General features: G+C 47.1%; 2 protein-coding genes across 2 annotated transcripts in view; one reads left to right on the top strand and one right to left on the bottom strand.

Annotated features, from left to right (window-relative positions):
- Positions 1-7: 7 nt before the first annotated feature.
- sft2d3 (SFT2 domain containing 3) lies at positions 8-1,168 on the bottom strand. The gene is given in 2 exon segments (XM_034183910.1): positions 8-783; positions 785-1,168. Coding segments are annotated over 2 exon segments (648 nt in total). The 5' UTR covers positions 1,058-1,168; the 3' UTR covers positions 8-408.
- si:ch1073-184j22.2 (dual specificity protein phosphatase 18) overlaps positions 424-18,872 on the top strand; it is a 45,661-nt gene continuing 27,212 nt past the window's right edge. The window contains exon 1 of the mRNA XM_034183912.1: positions 424-556. The gene's annotated coding sequence lies outside the window, so the exon portion shown is untranslated. The remainder of the gene's footprint in view (positions 557-18,872) is intronic.

The raw sequence follows: 18,872 nt of genomic DNA, 5'->3' as shown, positions 1-18,872 counted from the left end.
ATTTAAACTTATTCAAATAATGATAACTTTAATAAATGTCAAAATGCAAATAAACTGACAAAGAAGTCAGCAAGGCTTAACAGGTGCGAGTCCACTTTTTGTCGCTAGGTGTCACTGTTACACCATTTTCAACCTTATGGTCCACAAATTGCACTTGTCCATCAAACCTGTGAAGTGTAGACTCCGCCCACGACTCCACCCTTCTTCCCTGAGTCTCAAATGCAGCATAAAAAAAAAATCAGGTTTTAAAGAGAGACACTTTCAGTACGTAAATAACTCCGTTATTTAGAAAATTAACACCAACAAAAGTCCAAAAACGTCCAGGGAACCTTCAGCACAGTTCGGAAGTGATTATTGGACCGTCCCTTGGAGGCCCGCGGTCCGCACCTTGGCCCCCGCCGGTCCGTCTCAGATGGACACTGTTTTCCCGCTGATGGTCCGTTTGACGGCGGCCGCCGCCAGGCCTCCGAGGAACCGGATCCCGGCGCTGCCTCCGGGCAGCAGCGACACCACGTAGAAGCCGATGACGGCGACCTGCAGCGCGGCTCCGAGCGCGGTGAGCGCGGTGCTGCGGAGGCGGAGCGCCGCGTACAGAGTCCCGCCCAGCGCGGCCAGGTAGGCAGCGGCCCCGGGCGACAGGCCGGCGGCTAGCAGCCTGCCGGGGCCGCGCAGCGCCGCCGCCGCCGCCACGGCGAACAGCGAGCCAAGCGACCAGAGCAGCGCGAACTTCCGCGCGTAGAGCAGCAGCAGCGGCGCGTAGAGAGCCGACAGGCCGAAGCACAGCGGCCGAGAAGGCCGCGCACACACCGCAGGCTGCCAACCGCTGGCGCCTGCTCAGGCCCGGCAGGCAGGGGTCCGGCTCGGACACCCAGGGCCAGGAAAAGCCGCCGCCGAGGCTAGGTGTGGCCGTGCCGGGGCTCGACCAGCTGCCGGGCGCAGAGCTCGACTGCGGTTCCTCCACGTCCACCGCGGTGCTGAGCTGCTGTGAGCCAGTTTTACTGCCGCCGGACTTGGACTGAGCCAGATACTCCTGAAGCTGCCGGTTCAACTCCGCCATGATGAAGCTAACAGGCTAGTTTGGTAGCACCGCTTCTTCACGCGTTGTGTGCTAATGATGCGACGCTGCCCCCTGCTGGACGGGAGCTCTTCCTGTGTCGGCTGCTCCCGTGTTTTTCCACAGCAGATCCGAGGTGAAGCTGGATGTGATTTGGCACAGGTTTGACGCTGGCTGCCCTTACTGATGTAACTACATATGCAGAATGAGCAGGTCTAAAAAATAAAATATAACCATTGGTGAAGGTTCCAGCCCCCCCCCCCCCCAAATCTGGTATACAAATAATGAATATTTGAGTTCAATGATATGAATATTTAATGAGGTGAAAGCTGGAACAAACCATTCAACTTGGCTTCACCTCATTGAATGGTTTGTCATTCATTCCATTGAAAGAACGTAAAAACATTCATTATTTGTTTTATATTACAGTTAAAATAGATCCTTGTCATTTGATATTTTATTAATTTATAAACAACAGAAAAGGGAGTTACATTTTTGTGTTTGCTAAAGTTCGAATTGTGAAGTGTAGTCCAGTGATACTGTGCACTGACTTCAGACTTGATGTAGTTCCTCACTGCAGCCGAAAATCACATCAGCTTTACATCTGAACATCTCTTCATGCATTCAGATGGCTTACAGCGGCGTGGATTTGTGTGTGCGTGTGCGTGCGTGCGCACACGCAGAGTGCAATGGTACCAAACTGCACTCTAAATGCAATGCAACAAAATAGGACAAATTGATCCATGTCATGTGACACACAAAGCACCAATCAAGTGACAAGGAGCCACTTAACCATTATATAATACTTTGTGTGGAGTTTGCATGATATATCCTTTAATTAAGTGGGTTAAAGCTTCATTGAGATTAACCCGATAGGTTTAAAGATCTCTTTTCCAAGAAAGACCTGAAAAAGAAGGAAACAACATGGTCACAACATATGATGACACAGACAGCTGTCATACAGAGTTCACAGCACTTCACTTTTTCCTCATTTTGTTATGCTACAGCCTTTTTTCAAAATGGAATAAATTCATTTTTTTCCCCTCAAAATTCTACTCACAGCACCCCGTAATGACAATGAAAAATGGCTTTTTGAAATTTTTGCTAATTTATAAAAAAAATGAGCCACGTGTCCATAGTATTCACAGCCTTTGCTCAATACTTTGTTGATGCACCTTTGGCAGCAATTCCAGCCTCAAGTCTTCTTGAATATGATGCCACAAGCTTGGTGCACCTATCTTTGGGCAGTTTGGTCCATTCCTCTCTGCAGCACCTCTCAACCTCCATCAGGTTGGATGTGGAGCGTCGGTGCACAGACATTTTCAGATCTCTCCAGAGATGTTCAGTCAGATTCAGGTCTGGACTCTGGCTGGAACACTCAAGGACATTCACAGAGTTGTTCTGAAGACACTCCTTTGATATCTTGACAGTGTGTTTAGGTCATTGTCCTATTGAAAGATGAACCGTCACCACAGTCTGAGGTCCAGAGCGCTCTGGAGCAGGTTTTCATCCAGGATGTCTCTGTACATTGCAACTTTCATCTTTCCCTCAATCCTGACTAGTCTCCCAGTTCCTGCTGCTGAAAAACATCCTGACAGCATGATGCTGCCACCACCATGCTTCACTGTAGGGATGGTGTCTGGTTTCCTCCAAACATGACGCCAAAGAGTTCAATCTTTGTCTCATCAGACCAGAGAATTTTGTTTCTCCTGGTCTGAAAGTCCTTCAGGTGCCTTTTGTCAAACTCCAGGTGGGCTGCCATGTGCCTTTTACTAAGGAGTGGCTTCTGTCTGGACACTCTACATACAGACCTGATTGGTGGATTGCTGCAGAGATGGTTGTCCTTCTGGAAGGTTCTCCTCTCTCCACAGAGGAATGCTGGAGCTCTGACAGAGTGACCATTGGGTTCTTGGTCACCTCCCTGACTAAGGTCCTTCTCCCTTGATTGCTCAGTTTAGACGGGCATCCAGCTCTAGGAAGAGTCCTGGTGGATCTGAACTTCTTCCATTTACAGATGGTGGAGGTCACTGTGCTCATTGGGACCTTCAAAGCAGAAGAAATGTTTCTGTCCCCTTCCCCAGATTGTGCCTCCAGACAATCCTGTCTCTGAGGTCTACAGACAATTCCTTTGACTTCATGCTTGGTTTGTGCTCTGACTGTCAACTGTGGGACCTTATATGGAGACAGGTGTGTGTCTTTACAAATCATGTCCAATCAACTGAATTGACCCCAGGTGGACTCCAGTTAAGCTGTAGAAACATCTCAAGGATGATCAGTGGAAACAGGAGACACCTGAGCAAAATTTTGAGCTTCATGACAAAGACTGTGAATATTTATTGACATGTGATTTCATAGTTTTTATTTTTAATACATTTGCAAAAATCTAAAAAGAAAAAAACTTTACTCACATTGTCGTTATGGGGTATTGTGTGTATAACTTTGAGGGGAAAAAAATGAATTGATTCCATTTTAGAATAAGACTAACAGAACAAAATGTGGAAAAGTGAAGTGTTGTGAATACTCTGGATGATGTCTATGCCAAGAATAGTTTTATATATGAAGATCAACCACTGAGAGAAGCTGCGTGCACAGAGGGATGGCTAGTTAGTGACAGCATACAAAATACAGTGATGTGTGTGATTTCCTCAATCAGGAATAAAACAGAGCTTGTTGATGCACAGCATCTAATTTCTTAATATTGTGATCAGTAGCCCTCAAAAACAATAAATCACCATCATCCAGCAGAGGAAGAAAATGTTGCTGATGTCAAGTACTGTTGTGTGTTGATGGAGACATTGGATCTGACCCTAACCCTAAAGAAGAAACCTAATTAATCTCCAACTTGGAGATGTGGTTTTCAATGTGTGATTTGAAAGACAGGTTCTGATCACTGATGATCCCTAAATAAATTCTTGTACGTTGTCAATCTGTCTTTATTAGTTGGTTATGTACCACAGGCTTTTAAGGTGGCAGTAATTAAACCATTACTTAAAAGCCATCACTTGACCCAGGTATCTTAGCTAATTATAGGCCAATCTCCAACCTTCCTTTTCTCATTCATTCTCAGTCATTTTTGATCAGGATATGTCATTCAAAGCGCATATTAAACAAATATGTAGGACTGCTTTTTTACATTTGCGCAATATCTCTAAAATCAGAAAGGTCTTGTCTCAGAGTGATGCTGAAAAACTAATTCATGCATTTATTTCCTCTAGGCTGGACTATTGTAATTCATTATTATCAGGTTGTCCTAAAAGTTCCCTGAAAAGCCTTCAGGTAATTCAAAATGCTGCAGCTAGAGTACTGACGGGGACTAGAAGGAGAGAGCATATCTCACCCATATTGGCCTCTCTTCATTGGCTTCCTGTTAATTCTAGAATAGAATTTAAAATTCTTCTTCTTACTTATAAGGTTTTGAATAATCAGGTCCATCTTATCTTAGGGACCTCGTAGTACCATATCACCCCAATAGAGCGCTTCGCTCTCAGACTGCAGGCTTACTTGTAGTTCCTAGGGTTTGTAAGAGTAGAATGGGAGGCAGAGCCTTCAGCTTTCAGGCTCCTCTCCTGTGGAACCAGCTCCCAATTCAGATCAGGGAGACAGACACCCTCTCTACTTTTAAGATTAGGCTTAAAACTTTCCTTTTTGCTAAAGCTTATAGTTAGGGCTGGATCAGGTGACCCTGAACCATCCCTTAGTTATGCTGCTATAGACTTAGACTGCTGGGGGGTTCCCATGATGCACTGTTTCTTTCTCTTTTTGCTCTGTATGCACCACTCTGCATTTACTCATTAGTGATTGATCTCTGCTCCCCTCCACAGCATGTCTTTTCCTGGTTCTCTCCCTCAGCCCCAACCAGTCCCAGCAGAAGACTGCCCCTCCCTGAGCCTGGTTCTGCTGGAGGTTTCTTCCTGTTAAAAGGGAGTTTTTCCTTCCCACTGTAGCCAAGTGCTTGCTCACAGGGGGTCGTTTTGACCGTTGGGGGTTTTTACGTAATATTGTATGGCCTTGCCTTACAATATAAAGCGCCTTGGGGCAACTGTTTGTTGTGATTTGGCGCTATAGAAAAAAATTGATTTGATTTTGATTTGTGACTCCTGCTCAGTTTCAACCACTGGAGTCGTTGAGATCTTAGAAAGATTAGATGATCGTTCTTTGCCATTTGAAAACAACATGTATTTAGATTTTCCTGCATTTAACACTAGTTTGAGTTTAGTGAGTCTGAACAACATCAGAGGCAGACTGCAGGTGTTCCAGAGTTTTAGTTACTGAGGAGGAGGAACATTTCTATGCAGACTGTATCGTCTGCATAGAATGGTAGCAGCCTTTGATAAATTGTCAAAGATTTTTACATATATCAAAAACAGCAGTGGTCCCAGGATCGAACCCTGGGGCATGACCTTTGATACCAGGAGGAAGACTCAGAAAATCGGACACTGAATTCTAGCTGACAAAGTTGGAAAGAAAAGTAGTTTGGGAGAACAAGTAGTTCTCCCTCTGGATGGATGCTCCATTCATTTTCATACAAGGCTGTTAGGTTCTTTTATCACGGTGAGTGACCTTCATGGAACTGGACTTTAAAGTTTAGAGGTTGTGTTTAAAGTGTTTAAACACTGATACAGAGAATCATCTCAGCCCTGGATCCTTTCACCAGGTCACATGCAAACACCTGGAACACAGAACCCAGATTTCCACGCTATGCTACCTTTTGTTCCTTCAGCCTAAGTCACCCCCATATGGGCGGTGCTTAACCTGGCTTGAATCAGTGTCTGAGGTGGCTGCAAAGTCAGGTGAAAATAGGTGGGCGTCTGTTCATGTTGCGTTCATGGTTATTATGTAAAAATCTTATAGTGTGTGTTTATGTCTGTAATGTAGTGTCACACAATAAAAACTGTTCCATCATGCTTATTGGTTTTATCAATTAAACATCTATAAAAAGATCAGATGGTTTTACCAAAAACAAACACATTTTGTGTGTCAGCCATTTTGAAAAGCAGTTAAGAACAGATAGTTACAAGGACATTTTGGATGTGCATCAGCCATTTTGTGTTATGCATCATGAAACACTCTTACAGCTCCCCCTGTTGACGTGACCTTAGTCACGTCACTAAAGAAGAAGAAGAAAAGAAAAAAAATGTGAGGTGCAAAAAAAAAAAAAAAAGGAAAGAAAAATTGCAATTAAAATACGAAAATAATAAAACACTTGAAGGTACACGTGTTCCTGCAGCTGGTAGTTTTAATTAGCTCAATTTCAATTTATTTTCCATTTATGTAGCACCAAATTACAATTAAAAAAGGTAAAAAAAAGTCTAACCTTACCTACCCCCCAGAGCAAGTCAGGAGGAGGCAACAGTGGCAAGGAAAACTCCCTCTGACGATTTGAATGAATGAACAGTGATGCCAGTAACGCGTTACTCTAATCTGACCACTTTTTTTAGTAACGAGTAATCTAACGCGTTAATCTTTCCAAATCAGTAATCAGATTAAAGTTACTTCTCCATGTCACTGTGTGTTACTATTATTTTTTCATTGTGGGTCGATAGCAGCATTAAACTTGGTCTGTGGGCAGGAGGTCGGGGTTCGACTGACCTACAGACTTTCAGTGAGCTGTGAGCTTTTCATCCACGGTTTTCTGCAGCAGCTACGACTCGTCCTCACCTCTTAAAGCACAGTGACAACAGCACACCTGCACTGAGCTTTACCAAGACATTTTTATGTTTTTTTTCCTCCTTTAGAATTCTGAGCTGCTCTGTATCTGCTCACTAAAACAGCTGATCCTCCGCGACGTGTCAACAACTAACACTGTTTTCCACTCAAATGCACCTAAACTCTCTGAGGACCACATGATTGTGAAAACACAATAAAACTTTCTTACCTGTAAATCTGGTCATGTTTTCTGCATAATAAATGTTATCCATTCTTTGTGCTCAAACGCCAAAGCAGGGGCGAATCCAGATGGAATGGGGGCGTGGGGGAGGGATGTGCCCCCCTCACAACACCCCTAGATTAAAGGTCCAGTTTTGAAGCCGTTTTTTACGACAGCTACTAATACTACTTAAAATAATAATAATTTTGACAAGTAAAATGTTTCGAGAGAATTTAAATGTTAGAAAGAATTTACGTTACAATGTAGGTTTGAAATTGCAAGTTTTACTGTTACAGTGCTGTCAACAGTTAAATATGAGGTCAAGAAAGAGGTCTTTATTTTACTTTTTATAAAACAAGTATTTATTTTCATTGAAGTCAAGAAAGGGTGACTATAAAGTAAGTTTTGGCAAAACAGGTATCATTGTCATGTTGATGTGGGTTGTTTTCGGCAGCTGGGGAAAGTAATTAAAAAAGTAACTAGTAATCTAACTTAGTTACTTTTACAATTGAGTAATCAGGAAAGTAACTAAGTTACTTTTTGAAGGAGTAATCAGTAATCGGATTACTTTTTCAAAGTAACTGTGGCAACACTGTGAATGAATGACAAACTTCAAGCTTTGATGATTTGAATGAATGAATAATTTGAGGAAGAAAGCTCAAGCAGACCAAACTCAAGGGACGACCCTCTGCTTGGGCCATGATACAGACAGAGTGTGAAAATAACAATGTATGGCTATATGGTGGAAATAAACATTAAACAGTATCAAAACACTGTAGAACAGTGTCCCATATGAGCATCTTGAAAATAGTGAGGAAAATAAGTATTTGAACACCCTGTGATTTTGTAAGTTCTCCCATTTAGAAATCATGAAGGGGTCTGAAATTTTCATCTTAGGTGCATGTCCACTGTGAGAGACATAATCTAAAAAAAAAAAAAAAAATCCAGAAATCACAATGTCTGATTTTTTAACAATTTATTTGTATGTTACTGCTGCAAATAAGTATTTGAACACCTACCAACCAGCAAGAATTCTGTCTCTCACAGACCTGTTAATTTTTCTTTAAGAAGCCCTCTTATTCTGCACTCTTTACCTGTATTAATTGCACCTGTTTGAACTTGTTACCTGTATAAAAGACACCTGTTCACACACTCAATCAATCACACTCCAACCTGTCCACCATAGCCAAGACCAAAGAGCTGTCTAAGGACACCAAGGACAAAACTGTAGACCTGCACAAGGCTGAGATGGACTACAGGACAACAGGAAAGCAGCTTGGTAGAAGACAACAACTGTTCTGATTATTATTAGAAAGTGGAAGAAACACAAGATGACTGTCAATCTCCCTCGGTCTGGGATTCCATGCAAGATCTCACTTTGTGGGGTAAGGATGATTCTGAGAAAGCTCAGAACTACACAGGAGGACCTGGTCAATGACCTGAAGAGAGCTGGGACCACAGTCACAAAGATTACATTAGTAACACATGATGCTGTCATGGTTTAAAATCCTGCAGGGCAGCAAGGTCCCCCTGCTCAAGCCAGCACATGTCCAGGCCCGTTTGAAGTTCACCAGTGACCATCTGGATGGTCCAGAGGAGGCATGGGAGAAGGTCATGTGGTCAGATAGGACCAGAATAGAGCTTTTTGGAATCAACTCCACTTACCATGTTTAGAGTTGTAGTCTTACACACCTCTCTGCAGCTTCTCTCCCCCTGCCATCCCCTCATTACCCCATCCCCGTAGAGACGGTGTCTGCTCCCAGACTACCAATAACCAGCAAAAATCTATTTAAGCATAAAAATTCAAAAAGAAAAAAATAATATAGCACCTTCAACTGCACCACAGACTAAAACAGTTACATGTGGTCTATTAAACATTAGGTCTCTCTCTTCTAAGTCCCTGTTAGTAAATGATATAATAATTGATCAACACACCCTCTCTACTTTTAAGATTAGGCTTAAAACTTTCCTTTTTGCTAAAGCTTATAGTTAGGGCTGGATCAGGTGACCCTGAACCATCCCTTAGTTATGCTGCTATAGACGTAGACTGCTGGGGGGTTCCCATGATGCACTGTTTCTTTCTCTTTTTGCTCTGTATGCACCACTCTGCATTTAATCATTAGTGATCGATCTCTGCTCCCCTCCACAGCATGTCTTTCTCCTGGTTCTCTCCCTCAGCCCCAACCAGTCCCAGCAGAAGACTGCCCCTCCCTGAGCCTGGTTCTGCTGGAGGTTTCTTCCTGTTAAAAGGGAGTTTTTCCTTCCCACTGTAGCCAAGTGCTTGCTCACAGGGGGTCGTTTTGACCGTTGGGGTTTTACATAATTATTGTATGGCCTTGCCTTACAATATAAAGCGCCTTGGGGCAACTGTTTGTTGTGATTTGGCGCTATATAAAAAATTGATTGATTGATTGATCAACATATTGATTTATTCTGCCTAACAGAAACCTGGTTACAGCAGGATGAATATGTTAGTTTAAATGAATCAACACCCCCGAGTCACACTAACTGTCAGAATGCTCGTAGCACGGGCCGAGGCGGAGGATTAGCAGCAATCTTCCACTTCAGCTTATTAATTAATCAAAAACCCAGACAGAGCTTTAATTCATTTGAAAGCTTGACTCTTAGTCTTGTCCATCCAAATTGGAAGTCCCAAAAACCAGTTTTATTTGTTATTATCTATCGTCCACCTGGTCGTTACTGTGAGTTTCTTTGTGATTTTTCAGACCTTTTGTCTGACTTAGTGCTTAGCTCAGATAAGATAATTATAGTGGGCGATTTTAACATCCACACAGATGCTGAGAATGACAGCCTCAACACTGCATTTAATCTATTGTTAGACTCAATTGGCTTTGCTCAAAATGTAAATGAGTCCACCCACCACTTTAGCCACACTTTAGATCTTGTTCTGACATATGGCATAGAAATTGAAGACTTAACAGTATTCCCTGAAAACCCCTTTTTCTCTGATCATTTCTTAATAACATTTACATTTACTTTAATGGACTACCCAGCAGTGGGGAATAAGTTTCATTACAGTAGAAGTGCTGTAACTAGGTTTAAGGATATCATTCCTTCTTTGTTATGTTCTTCAATGCCATATACCAACACAGTGCAGAGGAGCTACCTAAACTAAACTGTGTGAGTGAGATAGATTATCTCGTCAATAGCTTTACATCCTCATTGAGCACAACTTTGGATGCTGTAGCTCCTCTGAAAAAGAGAGCCTTAAATCAGAAGTGCCTGACTCTGTTGTGTGTGGGCCGCTGAAGAGGAGGTACTGCTGGCCCATCACCACCAGAGGGCGCCCTGCCTGGAGTGCGGGCTCCAGGCACCAGAGGGCGCCGCCGCCTGATGAGAGCAGCCAGGGTGACAGCTGTCACCCATTACTGGACACAGCTGACTTCACTCAGTACGGAGGTATATCAGCAGGACAGCGTCTCCACCTCAGTGCCGAGATATCACCTTGAGTTTAAGGTAATCACCTCTGCAACATATATCTGTGTGACGACACTTTATAAACTTTTCAGGACAGCGGAAGGCCAAGTGCTCAGATAAGTACTCACCTTTCCTGCTTCAGTGTGACAAGAGGTGGAGGCGGCTTTGCCCCTCTCATCTACCGGGTGCGGTCGCATCCCAACCTGTGTGTTTGTGTTCTTTCCCGCCAGCAGTACCGGATCCGATGAGCGGAGGCAGTGGCCACCTGGGGATTCGGGACTTGGCGGTTCCAGTACTTCTGGGTTTCGGTGGCAGAGGAGATCTGGGTGGTTCCGGTTCAACTAGGACGGACGTCTCCTACCTTCGGGCCTGCCCACAAGACACCAGCAGATTTCGGCTTACACCTCCAAATTGCTAATTGTTGTATCAGTTGTGCTATTTTCACAACAGTAAAACTTGTTCTTACTTTTCTCCATTGTCCGTTCATTGCGCCCCCTGTTGTGGGTCCGTGTACCTACACTTTCACAACAGGATATCTCGGCCAGCGTCATGGATCCCGAGGGGCGTCAACCGGCTGTTGAACGGCCACTGGAAGACCAAGACGTGGCGGAGGCTTCGGGAGGGGTAATCGGTGAGTTGCAGCGGATCCTCACCGCTTTCACCTCTCGGATCGATTTAATGACCGAGCAACACGTTCTCCTAAACCGCAGGGTGGAGGCTCTCGCCGCACAAGTGGAGGCACGCCCTTCGGGCGCCGCTGCGGCTCTCCCTCCCGAGGACCCTGCGCGCGAAAGTAACGTTCCACTGGTCGTTCAACGGTCCCTCCCTCCGTCCCCAGAAGCATACATAAGCCCTCCAGAACCGTACGGAGGCTGTGTGGAGACGTGCGCGGACTTTCTTATGCAGTGTTCGCTCGTCTTCGCTCAGCGTCCCGTGATGTACGCGACGGAAGCTAGCAAAGTAGCTTATGTGATAAACCTGCTTCGCGGGGAGGCACGCGCTTGGGCTACAGCGCTCTGGGAGCAGAACTCTCGGCTCCTTCATACTTACGATGGGTTTGTACGGGAGCTCAGAACGGTGTTCGATCATCCCAACAGAGGAGAGTCCGCTTCAACCGCACTACTGTCCATGCGACAGGGACGTCGGAGCGCAGCTGCCTATGCAGTCGCCTTTCGCATCGCGGCGGCGAGATCCGGCTGGAATAGCACTGCCCTCCGCGCTGCCTTTGTAAACGGACTGTCTCTGGTCCTAAAAGAGCACCTGGTGGCTAAGGACGAACCGCGAGATTTAGATGGGCTCATTGATCTAGTCATACGACTCGACAACCGGTTAGAAGAACGCCGTCGGGAACGAGGCGAAGGGCGTGGCCAGGCACGCGTCGTCCCTCTCCCTTCCGGGTCCGATCGAGCTCCGCCCTCCCCACGCTCCTCTGTTCCTGCGCTCCGTGCGCTTACGGCTCCCCCTGCTGACGAAGCTATGGACACGAGCAGGGCAACATTTAGGGCACCTGGAGCACAAAGGAGGCGGGCCCACGGAGCTTGTTATGTTTGTGGCTCGAGTGAGCATATGGCAAACGACTGCCCCGAGCGGTTAAACTCCAACGCCCGCCCTTAGAGACTGGGCCAGGGGTGGGCCAAAACATTCACGTGGGACACACCCACATTGCTACACGACTCCCAGTCACAATCCTGTATGAGGATTCAACCCTGAAGGCCCCAGCACTGGTGGACACGGGCTCTGAGGGGAATCTGCTTGACAGCAGATGGGCCAGGGAGATAGGGCTCCCTCTGGTGGCTCTTACCTCGCCTGTGCAGGTTCGAGCACTAGATGGCTCCCTACTCCCACCAATCACGCATAAGACACCTCCAGTAACTCTGGTGGTGTCAGGTAACCACCGGGAGGTGATCGAGTTCTTCGTGATTCAGGCCACCTCCCGTGTGGTTTTAGGGTTTCCATGGATGCTTAAGCACAATCCCCGGATTGATTGGCCGTCCGGGGTAGTGGTGCAGTGGAGCGAAACCTGCCATCGGGAGTGTCTCGGTTCCTCGGTTCCTCCCGGCTCCCAAGCTAAGGAGGAGGTCCGAGTCCCGCCCAATCTGAAGGCGGTGCCAGCGGAGTACCATGACCTCGCTGACGTGTTCAGCAAGGATCTGGCTCTCACGCTTCCTCCCCACCGCCCGTACGATTGTGCCATTGATTTGGTTCCAGGCAGTGAGTTCCCGTCCAGTAGGCTGTACAACCTCTCACGGCCGGAACGCGAATCAATGGAGACCTACATCCGGGACTCATTAGCCGCTGGGTTGATCCGGAATTCCACCTCACCGATGGGCGCAGGTTTCTTTTTTGTGGGTAAAAAAGATGGCGGACTTCGTCCATGCATTGATTACAGGGGGTTGAACGAGATCACGGTCCGCAACCGATACCCGTTGCCCTTGTTGGATTCAGTGTTCACCCCCTTGCATGGAGCCAAGAGTTTCACCAAGCTGGATCTTAGGAATGCGTATCATTTGGTTCGGATTCGGAAGGGAGACGAATGGAAGACGGCATTTAACACCCCCTTAGGTCATTTTGAGTACCTGGTCATGCCGTTCGGTCTCACTAATGCTCCCGCGACCTTCCAAGCGTTGGTAAACGATGTCTTGCGGGACTTCCTGCACCGGTTCGTCTTCGTATATCTAGACGATATACTCATCTTTTCCCCGGATCCTGAGACTCATGTCCGGCATGTCCGTCAGGTCCTGCAGCGGTTGTTGGAGAACCGTCTGTTTGTGAAGGGCGAGAAGTGTGAGTTCCACCGCACTTCTTTGTCCTTCCTGGGGTTTATCATCTCCTCTAACTCCGTCGCCCCGGATCCGGCCAAGGTTGCGGCGGTGAGAGATTGGCCCCAACCCACAAGCCGTAGGAAGCTGCAACAGTTCCTCGGCTTTGCTAATTTCTATAGGAGGTTCATTAAGGGCTACAGTCAGGTAGTTAGCCCCCTGACAGCCCTGACCTCTCCAAAAGTTCCCTTCACCTGGTCGGACCGGTGCGAGGCCGCGTTCAAGGAGTTGAAACGGCGCTTCTCGTCTGCACCAGTTCTGGTGCAGCCCGATCCTAGCCGCCAGTTAGTGGTTGAAGTGGATGCCTCGGACTCAGGGATAGGAGCGGTGCTCTCCCAGAGCGGGAAGACCGATAAGGTCCTTCACCCGTGTGCCTATTTCTCTCGCAGGTTGACCCCCGCTGAACGGAATTATGACGTCGGCAATCGGGAACTCCTTGCTGTGAAAGAGGCCCTCGAAGAGTGGAGACATCTGTTGGAGGGAACAGCCGTGCCATTCACGGTTTTCACTGACCATCGGAACCTGGAGTACATCAGGACCGCTAAGCGTCTGAACCCCAGGCAAGCCCGCTGGTCACTGTTCTTTGGCCGTTTTGACTTCCGGATTACCTACCGCCCCGGGACCAAGAATCAAAGATCGGACGCATTGTCCCGGGTGGACGAGGATGAAGTCAAAACGGAACCGTCGGATCCCCCGGATCCCATCATCCCGGAGTCCGCTATCGTGGCCGCCCTCACCTGGGACGTGGAGAAGACCGTCCGGGAGGCCCTGACCCGTGTCCCGGACCCCGGAAACGGACCAAAGGACAAACTATACGTCCCACCAGAGGCTAGGGCTGCAGTCCTGGACTTCTGTCACGGTTCTAAGCTCTCCTGTCACCCAGGGGTGCGAAGGACCGTGACAGTCGTCCGGCAACGCTTCTGGTGGGCATCCCTGGAGGCCGACGTCCGGGACTACATCCAGGCCTGTACCACCTGCGCCAGGGGCAAGGCTGACCACAAGAAGACCTCAGGGCAGCTACAGCCACTGCCCGTGCCTCATCGCCCCTGGTCCCATATCGGCCTGGACTTCGTCACGGGTCTCCCGCCGTCCCAGGGAAACACCGTCGTCTTCACGATAGTGGACCGTTTCTCCAAGGCGGCCCACTTCGTGGCCCTCCCGAAGCTTCCAACGGCCCAGGAGACAGCGGACCTCCTGGTCCACCACGTCGTCCGTCTGCATGGCATCCCATCAGACATCGTCTCCGATCGCGGTCCCCAGTTCACCTCACACGTCTGGAGGAGTTTTTGCCGGGAACTGGGGGCCACGGTCAGCCTCTCGTCTGGGTATCACCCCCAGACCAACGGGCAAGCAGAGCGGGCGAATCAGGAATTGGAGCAGACACTACGCTGTGTGACAGCCGCGCACCCGACGGCCTGGAGTACCCACCTGGCCTGGATCGAGTACGCTCACAACAGCCAAGTGTCATCTGCCACCGGCCTCTCCCCGTTTGAGGTGTGCTTGGGGTATCAGCCCCCCTTGTTTCCGGTGGTCGAGGGAGAGGTCGGTGTGCCCTCGGTCCAGGCCCACCTACGGAGGTGCCGTCGGGTGTGGCGTGCCGCCCGCTCTGCCTTGTTGAAGGCCCGGACGGGGGCGAAAACACATGCAGACCGGCGGCGGGCCCCGGCTCCCACGTATCGTCCTGGGCAGGAAGTGTGGTTGTCCACCAAGGACATTCCCCTTCAAGTGGACTCCCCCAAGCTCCAAGAACGATACATCGGTCCCTTCAAAATCCGCAAAATCATCAATCCCGCCGCAGTGAGGCTTCAGCTGCCGGCCTCGCTGCGGATTCACCCAGTGTTCCATGTCTCCCGGATAAAGCCCCATCACACCTCACCCCTCTGCACCCCGGGTCCGGCACCACCTCCTGCCCGGATCATCGACGGGGAACCGGCTTGGACCGTGCGTCGGCTCCTCGATGTCCGTCGAATGGGCCGGGGTCTTCAGTACCTGGTGGACTGGGAGGGGTACGGCCCCGAGGAACGCTCCTGGGTGAAGAGGAGCTTCATCCTGGACCCGGCCCTCCTGGCCGACTTTTACCGTCGCCATCCGGAGAAGCCCGGTCGTGCGCCTCCTGGCGCACGACCCGGTCCTGTTGTGTGTGGGCCGCTGAAGAGGAGGTACTGCTGGCCCATCACCACCAGAGGGCGCCCTGCCTGGAGTGCGGGCTCCAGGCACCAGAGGGCGCCGCCGCCTGATGAGAGCAGCCAGGGTGACAGCTGTCACCCATTACTGGACACAGCTGACTTCACTCAGTACGGAGGTATATCAGCAGGACAGCGTCTCCACCTCAGTGCCGAGATATCACCTTGAGTTTAAGGTAATCACCTCTGCAACATATATCTGTGTGACGACACTTTATAAACTTTTCAGGACAGCGGAAGGCCAAGTGCTCAGATAAGTACTCACCTTTCCTGCTTCAGTGTGACAAGAGGTGGAGGCGGCTTTGCCCCTCTCATCTACCGGGTGCGGTCGCATCCCAACCTGTGTGTTTGTGTTTTTTCCCGCCAGCAGTACCGGATCCGACGAGCGGAGGCAGTGGCCACCTGGGGATTCGGGACTTGGCGGTTCCAGTACTTCTGGGTTTCGGTGGCAGAGGAGATCTGGGTGGTTCCGGTTCAACTAGGACGGACGTCTCCTACCTTCGGGCCTGCCCACAAGACACCAGCAGATTTCGGCTTACACCTCCAAATTGCTAATTGTTGTATCAGTTGTGCTATTTTCACAACAGTAAAACTTGTTCTTACTTTTCTCCATTGTCCGTTCATTGCGCCCCCTGTTGTGGGTCCGTGTACCTACACTTTCACAACAGACTCCATGGTATAACTCACAAACTCGCAGCTTAAAGCAGATAACCCGTAAACTGGAGAGGAAATGGCATCTCACTAATTTAGAAGATCTTCATTTAGCCTGGAAAAGAGTTTGTTGCTCTATAAAAAAAAAAGCCCTCCGTAAAGCTAGGACATCTTACTACTCATCACTAATTGAAGAAAATAAGAACAACCCCAGGTTTCTTTTCAGCACTGTAGCCAGGCTGACAGAGAGTCAGAGCTCTGAGCCGAGTAGTCCTTTAACTAGTAATGACTTCATGACTTTCTTTGCTAATAAAATTTTAACTATTAGAGAAAAAATTATTCATAACCATCCCAAAGACATATCTTTATGTTCGGCTGCTTTCAGTAATGCTTGTATTTGGTTAGACTCTTTCTCTCCGATTGTTCTGTCTGAGTTATTTTCATTAGTCACTTCCTCCAAACCATCAACATGTTTATTAGACCCCATTCCTACCAGGCTGCTCAAGGAAGCCCTACCATTAATTAATGCTTCGATCTTAAATATGATCAATCTATCTTTATTAGTTGGCTATGTACCACAGGCTTTTAAGGTGGCAGTAATTAAACCATTACTTAAAAAGCCATCACTTGACCCAGCTATCTTAGCTAATTATAGGCCAATCTCCAACCTTCTTTTTCTCTCAGTCAGGTTTTAGAATTCATCATAGTACAGAAACAGCATTAGTGAAGGTTACAAATGATCTTCTTATGGCCTCAGACAGTGGACTCATCTCTGTGCTTGTTCTGTTAGACCTCAGTGCTGCTTTTGATACTGTTGACCATAAAATTTTATTACAGAGATTAGAGCATGCCATAGGTATTAAAGGCACTGCGCTGCAGTGGTTTGAATCATATTTATCTAATAGATTACAATTTGTTCATGTAAATGGGGAATCTTCTTCACAGACTAAGGTTAATTATGGAGTTCCACAAGGTTCTGTGCTAGGATCGATTTTATTCACTTTATACATGCTTCCCTTAGGCAGTATTATTAGACGGTATTGCTTAAATTTTCATTGTTACGCAGATGATACCCAGCTTTATCTATCCATGAAGCCAGAGGACACACACCAATTAGTTAAACTGCAGGATTGTCTTACAGACATAAAGACATGGATGACCTCTAATTTCCTGCTTTTAAACTCAGATAAAACTGAAGTTATTGTACTTGGCCCCACAAATCTTAGAAACATGGTGTCTAACCAGATCCTTACTCTGGATGGCATTACCCTGATCTCTAGTAATACTTTGAGAAATCGTGGAGTCATTTTTGATCAGGATATGTCATTCAATGCGCATATTAAGCAAATATGTAGGACTGCTTTTTTACATTTGCGCAATATCTCTAAAAATAGAAAGGTCTTGTCTCAGAGTGATGCTGAAAAACTAATTCATGCATTTATTTCCTCTAGGCTGGACTATTGTAATTCATTATTATCAGGTTGTCCTAAAAGTTCTCTGAAAAGCCTTCAGTTAATTCAAAATGCTGCAGCTAGAGTACTGACGGGGACTAGAAGGAGAGAGCATATCTCACCCATATTGGCCTCTCTTCATTGGCTTCCTGTTAATTCTAGAATAGAATTTAAAATTCTTCTTCTTACTTATAAGGTTTTGAATAATCAGGTCCCATCTTATCTTAGGGACCTTGTAGTACCATATCACCCCAATAGAGTGCTTCGCTCTCAGACTGCAGGCTTACTTGTAGTTCCTAGGGTTTGTAAGAGTAGAATGGGAGGCAGAGCCTTCAGCTTTCAGGCTCCTCTCCTGTGGAACCAGCTCCCAATTCAGATCAGGGAGACAGACACCCTCTCTACTTTTAAGATTAGGCTTAAAACTTTCCTTTTTGCTAAAGCTTATAGTTAGGGCTGGATCAGGTGACCCTGAGCCATCCCTTATGTAACCCCCATTACAAATATGGTTCTAATAAATATGAATAAATACATAATTAAAATGTGCACTTAAAAACAGTTAAAAACTACATGATACATAAATAAATAGTGACTGCACAAATAGTTCATAAGTTCTTATTTTATTTAAAAAAGAAATAGTAAAGAGAGAAACGTTAACCCAGAGCATGCCCCTCCCCCACCTGCTGAGGCCCAGTGCACCTGCAGCCAGCAGAGAGACGCAGAGCCGCGGTTTGCTATCAAAAACACTCAGAAAACTACTAAAGTTTGGTGAAAACGTAAAACCTGGCCTGTAAGGAGGAGGAGTGCACTCTGGTTTTTAAGTAGCCTTCCGGAGGCAATTTGGTGAGTTTCGTTTAAGGAATACCGTTTTTCTCAAAGTTTTCTGTTAAGTAGCTAACGTTAATATGCGTCTCTGATTAGCAGTTGTTGCTGCACTGGTTAAAAAGAGACACTTAAACCTCCGTCTGAGACTGAGGAGAGCAGAGAAACGGTAACTAAACATTATTTGCTCTTTTATTTTCTACTGTGAAGGTTACTCTGTAAATGTATTTTATGTGAAGAGAAACTTTATTTTTATGTAACTGTAAGCAACTAGTTTACTGTTAAGAGACAGTTACCTGTGGTTACCCTAGCAACCGCAGCTTGTGAAGCGGCTTGATTTAGGTTTTATCCCAGATTTATTTTCTTTTGTACTAAGAGTTGGTTTTTTTGGCCTGTTTGGCAGGCCAGGTTTCTTACTCCACCCAAGAACCACCACATTCCCTAGACTTGGACTCGGACCTGAGCTGACAGCAAGGCGAGCCACCCAACAGACAAATCCCTGGATCAATCAACAGAGCTGCACAAGGCGCATGTGCTGCCGTTGAACATCAGAACCTTACTCATTACCGGACAAAGGTTTGGGTAGAAACA

This window comes from Thalassophryne amazonica, chromosome 12 (assembly GCF_902500255.1).
Source record: "Thalassophryne amazonica chromosome 12, fThaAma1.1, whole genome shotgun sequence".
Classification (NCBI taxonomy): Eukaryota; Metazoa; Chordata; class Actinopteri; order Batrachoidiformes; family Batrachoididae; genus Thalassophryne; species Thalassophryne amazonica.
The sequence above is the reverse complement of the archived record's forward strand: the minus strand, read 5'-3'. Positions and strand labels throughout refer to the sequence as shown.